At 33.7% G+C, this 7,094-nt stretch overlaps 1 protein-coding gene across 1 annotated transcript; it reads left to right on the top strand.

Moving 5' to 3' along the window:
• On the top strand, positions 1 to 2,845 carry LOC143558968 (telomere repeat-binding protein 4-like). Its single transcript, XM_077047696.1, has 9 exons — positions 1 to 359; positions 446 to 1,109; positions 1,198 to 1,359; positions 1,458 to 1,520; positions 1,598 to 1,677; positions 1,756 to 1,976; positions 2,060 to 2,344; positions 2,427 to 2,490; positions 2,584 to 2,845. Exons 1-9 carry the CDS (start codon positions 276 to 278, stop codon positions 2,773 to 2,775), a joined length of 1,815 nt encoding a protein of 604 aa, XP_076903811.1. The 5' UTR covers positions 1 to 275; the 3' UTR covers positions 2,776 to 2,845.
• Positions 2,846 to 7,094: the final 4,249 nt, after the last annotated feature.

A 7,094-nucleotide genomic window follows, 5' to 3' on the forward strand; every position in this document is an offset into this window, starting at 1 on the left:
TTCCGTATCGCCACTTTGATTTAACAAGATTGTCAGTTATCTAGTTATCTGCTTATTTTCCTTAGATGGCTGAATTGATACATTGTAAATTGATTTGGTTTCGAATGAAAAAGGAAGACATATAATGTTTGGATCAGCAATTTGTGCTTTATGTTGTGTTATTGCTATTGTATCAAATGTGGAATCTGGTCTACACTTTGAAGAGATGGCCTGTTATATAAAGCTTCTGATTCTTTTATTATCTGACAGCAGAGTTCAGCATGTGTGCGTAAAAGATGGTGTCAAAGAAAAGACTGTATAATGGAGGATTTGATGGTTTCGTTGCCCCAGTGGTACCGAAGGCTCCGAGGTCCTTACGAGTGAGTGAATTATCGAGTTTCCTTATTCAAAGCATACGCTTGATTTATGAGAATTTATGATTGACACATATACTTTGTTTTCCTAGAGGGTTTCACATAAGAAATCATCAGCAAGTAGCGAAATTTGCCCCTTTGAGTTACTGGCAGCTGTAGCCGGCAAGTTATTGCAGGAGAGCACAAGTTCTGTTTCTAGCACTGGTCCGGAAAGAAAAGAACAAATTACCATTCCTGAAAAAGATGTTAATCAGGAACCGCTTAAAGTCAAAGTTAATCCTTTAAAGTTAGATTATCTTGATCAGGGATGCTGTGGTGAGAGTGAGTTTGTTCCCGAACCCTCGAATCTAGAGTTAAAACTAGCACCACCAGTGAAGGATTTCCCACAATCTGACAATGATTCTGCTTTAGAACATGCTTCTGTAATTAGCACTAATGTGAAGTTAGAAGCCTCAAATGACAAGAATGGAACTAATGGGTACTTATGTGATGCTAACATGGAAATTAAAGTAGAAACAAATGCAGTAGAAAAACCAAGTGAAGATTTTACTGCAGTTAAATCATGTAATAATGTAAAGATAGGCATTAGAGATGATGACGAAAATTATTTTAGTTTTAATCAGCATATCGCCAAAATGAGGGCGTATAGATTGCAGTCTCATTCTGGATATAGAAGAATGAGGAAGATGTTGAACACTGCTAGACACTGGAAATCGGTTCCTAAGTTGAAAGATTATGAACCGTCTAATACTATCAGTAAGTGAATAAGCCTTCTTAACATTGTTTCTGCAATTTCATGCCATGTGATTATTTTTCTTATTTGGTCATTATGTCGTTCTTTTAGGTCGTGGAGTCAAACCCTTTGACCAAAACAGGAACAACGTATACGTGCGAGAACGTTGTCAAGTGCAGACTTATTCCAAGAGAAGGAAGCTGTTTCATCATAACTCAAAACTTGATTATGTTCACGAGACGAGTAGTGAAAGTAGATGTAATATACCTAAAGGTCCTTAATTTTTCTCCAATTTTCTTGTAAAATAGCTCATTGTTTGTTTAACTATTTATGCATCCAATTAACCTATTGTGTCATATATTGTCATACAGCAAAATCAGTGACATCTTCAGTTATCAACCATAAAAGTTCCTACGAATTTAAAGATGGTCACCGTACGCCTCCTATCTCTCATGTATAAATAATTATATCCTCATTTGACAAATTTCTCATATGATGTTTCTTCATTCAGTGAAATTTAGCATAAACTCGTTTAAAGTGCCGGAATTATACATTGAGATGCCAGAATCATCTGCAATAGGTTCTTTAAAGGTACACTTTCACATTTTGCACAAGCATTAAGTCTCTTGCTGATCAAGTATCATTTAACAAATTATGGTTGGATTTTAGAGTGCGGTTGTGGAAGCTGTAACAGCAATTCTAGGTGGTGAATTACATGTAGGAGTACTTCTTCAAGGCAAGAAGATTGAAGATGACAACACAACACTACAACAAACAGGCATTTCATTAAATGCCGACACTTTGGGATTTATATTAGAGCCTGATGTTCCAAAAACTCCTCAGAATGAACCATGTGACAATCATGAACCACCACCACCGTCATCACCCATGTAATATAAAATTCCTCTTTACATATTAGTTGACTTTTAGTAGTATTAGCATTTGACTTTTTTTTGTTAATGTATGTATTCAGTTCTCCAGCTAGTCCCATTGTGGATGTAGATACTCCTGAAGTAACTTGCATGGATAACCGAATTGAGGATAATCAAGAAAGTCAAAAGGAGTCAACAGAAGATATAGTTGATACTAAAGCTATTGTGCCAATCAGACAAGTGAACCCAGAGGCGCTTGCAATGGTCCCACTGAACCATAAAGTGAGCAAAAGATCTGAACTTTCACAACGGAGGACTAGAAGACCGTTTTCTGTTAATGAAGTGGAAGCACTCGTGGAAGCAGTTGAAACACTCGGAACCGGAAGGTGTGTAAATCACTAAATCCCACACGATTTTAAATATTATTGAACGATCGTTTTAATGCTTTTCTTTTATTAAATTTTTTAGATGGCGTGATGTTAAAATCCGCGCATTTGATGATGCAAACCACCGAACTTATGTCGACTTGAAGGTAAAACAAATTAATTCTTTCTTTTTCTTTCAAGTTTAACATAAATTTCCAATCTTGAAAGTTCTTATATATGATTATGTATACAATATACAGGATAAATGGAAAACACTGGTTCACACTGCAAGTATTTCCCCTCAGCAAAGAAGGGGCGAACCAGTACCACAAGGTCTACTGGACCGAGTCTTGGCTGCACATTCTTTCTGGTCTCAGAAGCAATCTAAGCCACATGGGAAGCATCAGACCGAACCCATTCAGGTTCAAACTCCACAAGCGGTTAAAGTTTGATGGCTGAAATGAGTTCGGGGATGGTGTGTACAAAGTTTTAACTTGTTTAAATTACTGTAATATTTCATACTTTTACTTACTAAAGAGTCTTCTCTAAAGAAGGCTGGTGGAGAGGATCATCATGTAAGGGTGTTTTTAACATGTTTTAGAAATTGTCAGTTTATTATTATACCATTCTTTTGCACATTGTACTGTTTGTATGCATTTTGTAAACATTTTTTTTTCTTAATGCAATTGATTCTTGTTTTCTTTCTTTATGTCTTTGCTCCTTTTGATCTCATCAAGTCTCTGTGATTTGTTTTTAGTTAAGAATGTCATACCATTCTTTATTGTTGAATTTGATGTTTAATAAGATGTTAGTAACTAATTAAAGTGTTTAATATCAAAATTAAAGGATGGGATTTTATAGATAACAAGAACTTGTTCAAGCTGACCTAATTGACTAATTCCATATGCTGCAATAATAGGAAAATCAACAAAACTGAAATTTGACCTATCAAATTACCGATATAAACATTGGCTTCGGTTTTTATTTATGAACAAGTCTAAGTGAACATTGAACCAGTGTCTTAAGACGTTGAGGACCATTATTGCCCAATAGAAACACGCCACATAGGCACATCACGCCGACTTATCACATGGGCGTAGTGTGTTTCTACTGTTCTTTTAACTTTAAAGTGTGGTTCCCACCGTTTTGAGCCGACTCGTTCACCTTGTGTTGCTTGTACAAAATGTCAAATTATTATTCGTCGCTTTGGTTAATGTTTTAGTTTACATATGTCAACCTAGCTAATAATCAATGTTATAATAATCTTAGTAACAGAAGCTGGTCATATATATATATATATATTTAGGTGCATAATAAAATACAAGTAAAATAAACAGGGTGGCAGGAATATTATTATTCGCAACGTAGATCCCGTTGGCAAGATAACGAAATAGAAAATTAGATGGATGAGGCATGAGCATGTGGACTGGGTTGTTTGGGTCTCTTCATTTTGTGAAACTGGATACGCATAATTAAGATTCTCTTTTATCTTTTTCTATACACATAAAATATTGCTAGACATAATATAGGATCTACTGATCTACTTTAAATCAATATATATGAAGCGTATAAATCTTGTAATTATCCATAGATCCAACCTTAAAAGAGGGGAATAAATCCTGTGAAGATTAAATTGTAATTTATTTAAGTATTGTTAAAATTACCCAAAGAAGCCTGCATATAGTAAAGAGTAAAGGTTTTTAATTTATTGTTTAAATACTCTTGAGCATTTGTGTTTGTCCAATTCAACACGCCAACTCATCCTTTGCCTTCTGCATCTTCACTTTTCTTGATATAAATGTAAAATATCTTTACCTTTAAACTAATATATTAATTTACATTCTTATCTTAACTGTCCTGTATTATTTTATGGGTGAGGTTAATGTACAACGCGAGACACTCAAAAGCAAAAACAAAAACGCTCAAATGCAAAAAATTATTAAACGCTAAGCCAAAAACCTAAAACGGGTCAAAAACGGTTTTCGTGAAAAAAAGTAAAAAATTGATCGATTAACGATCCAAAACTGTTTTTTCGGTGAACCAATGATTTATTAGATATGTATTGACGATTCTGAGACGTTGGGATGTAATTTCATGGATCGATTTCGTGAATGCAAGGTATTCGTGTACCTATTGTACGTTAAAGTATTATTGTATTCTATTTTTTTCCTTATTTTATAAGTATGTATTAGTAATCTTTTAACAATCAAATATAATGGATTTTAAAATGCTTATTTATTTTCCTTTCCAGAAATACATATTTGTATTTGATCAACACGTCAATTCTTTCGATAAATTATGTGTTTTAAGAAATACAAATCCGAAAACTTTTTTCCTGGAAAACAATGAAATAGATAGATAAAGTACTAAAAGAATTTTCAATAAAAATTTGACAACAATATATCCAACACAAAAATATATATAAAAGTACATATAACTACCATTATATGTATAGACGTATAGTTGTTAAGTAAAAGAACAAAATTTTGAGTGATCCAAAACACGTTAATGACAATTTGTATATTTAATTAACAAAGTCACGTTCTCTCATTAATTAGAATTTTCTATTTGTATCAATTATATGATAAAGAAAAAAATGTTGGAAAATAGTTACTTTTAGAAATTAAATCATATTTGATGAGGTCTCTATATGTTTATATGTTAAATTCGTTCTCTTAAGGATAAATTAAGGTATTTTTAGTTGATGCCTATTTTGCCGAATTTGTTTGTAGCACCCCAAGTCAATCTCATAACAGTCGTAAGCGTGATAGATGTCAAGTTAGATACATTGTGTTGCCTAATTAGACTTGTCAAGAATTTCGCCCTTTGTTTGTAGCACCCGAGTCAATCTCATAACAATCGTAAGCGACTAAGCGCGATAGATGTCAAGTTAAATACATTGTCTTGCCAAATTAGACTTGTTAGAAATTTCGGCCCTAGCCGTGGCTATTGTGGCAAAACATGCAATACTACTATTATTGTGGTGTGGTGTCTCCTTGCTCATGGTTTTGTTTTAGGGGACTGTAGTAGAACTTTTAAGAATATAACTCATCTTGGTACTAATATCACCTAAACACGACAAACTACAAAGTGCTTAAGACTCTTTGCATATGAGCCTAAACTTCTCAGGAATGTGATAAGGTCCCTATGCTAAACTATTACTCTTGAACAAGCAATTCTAAGCAGAAAAAAGTGATAAGATTCGATGTGCATGTCTACTTCAAACGAATCATGCATGACAAAGTGGTCCACTCTATTTAACGTGACATTTCTCATAAGCATTATCAATGTTGGATCTACATATTGGTAAATAAGTTACATGTGAAATAATCAGCGTTTAAAAACTACACATGTCATTAAAATCATAACCCCATAGTCTATTAGTTTGAAAAATAATTTTCCATCATAAACACATCATAATTATTGATTCCAACCATATGGAATATTAAGATAAAACACATTTTTCACAAATGTACATATTTTAAAGATAAAATGGCAAAAACTAATCATTTATGTTTTCGTGTTTTTTTTAAGTTGTCCTTTAGCAAACTAAATGCCAGAAATCGTACTTTAGGTTTCAAATCCCTATCACATTACGTCATTTGGCACTAACCCAGTTAGTTTTGTTCGTTAAATCTGGTCATGTGCAAAACACATAAGGGTAGTTTGGTAATTTTACATATTTGTTTAATAGTTAAAAAAATAAAAACATATTAAACTCTCTCTCTCTCTCTAGGATATCACCACTACCACACCTCTAGACCGCCACACCACACTGACATGGTACCATAACCACCACCAGAACCTCCACCATAACCACCACCATCGCCATAATCGAAGATCTGGAACTAATGGGGTTGTCAAAGACTATACCACTAGATCTCAATTCGAAAACTGCCAAACTCAACAATCGACTCAAGCCACAAAATCTAATGTTGACGGAACCTAATCAATCGAGTTTTAGATCACATATTCAAATCTTATGGGATTTTGATGAGCGGTGAAGGGGACGATGTTGGTTTCTGTTAAACGCTAACTGATGGTTAGGTCAGGCGGTAATGAAGGTGGGTGGTGGAGACGGCCGGTGGTGGTGACAACGAAACATGTGATGGGTGGTGATGGTTTGTTTGGTTGTTTTGTGTTTGTGTGGGAGAGAGAGAAATGAGATGGGAGAGAGATAGAGAATTAAACAAATTTGTAAAATTACCAAACTACCCTCATGTGCTTTGCATATGACCAAATTTAACGAACAAAACTAACGGGGTTAGTTCCAAAGGACGTAATGTGATAGAGTTTTGAAACATAAAGTACGATTTCCATTGAAAAAGCACGAAAATATAAAGGACTAGTTTTGTCATTTGTCTATTTTAAATTGCAAATAGTGGCCATCAAATCATAAGAATGGGCCCAATTAATTTGAGTCGTATGTGAAACAAGCACGGATTTGAAAGGGCCCAACAAAGAGGTGTGTGTAGGCACAACCACTTTATGAGGCCTACATTTTTCAATTAATTTCCGGTCGGTCAATATCACAGTTTTAAAGAGTACACCAACAAACGTTAAGTATTATAAAATAGTTTTAAAAATCATTAAAATGGAAATACAAGAAAATTAAAACTTAAATCATCATTAAAGTTATAAATAGGTTGGTGATTATCGATTGATGCATAATTAAAAAAAATGAACTTTTGTATGATAGATGATTTTCGTTTGCTACTTTTACTTTTGTATCTAAAAAGTATAATTTTTCTTATGTTAAAAAAACTAAAAT

This window comes from Bidens hawaiensis, unplaced genomic scaffold (genome assembly GCF_021521415.1).
Source record: "Bidens hawaiensis isolate Kalapana, Puna unplaced genomic scaffold, B.hawaiensis_p1.1 tig00019676_1, whole genome shotgun sequence".
NCBI lineage: Eukaryota > Viridiplantae > Streptophyta > Magnoliopsida > Asterales > Asteraceae > Bidens > Bidens hawaiensis.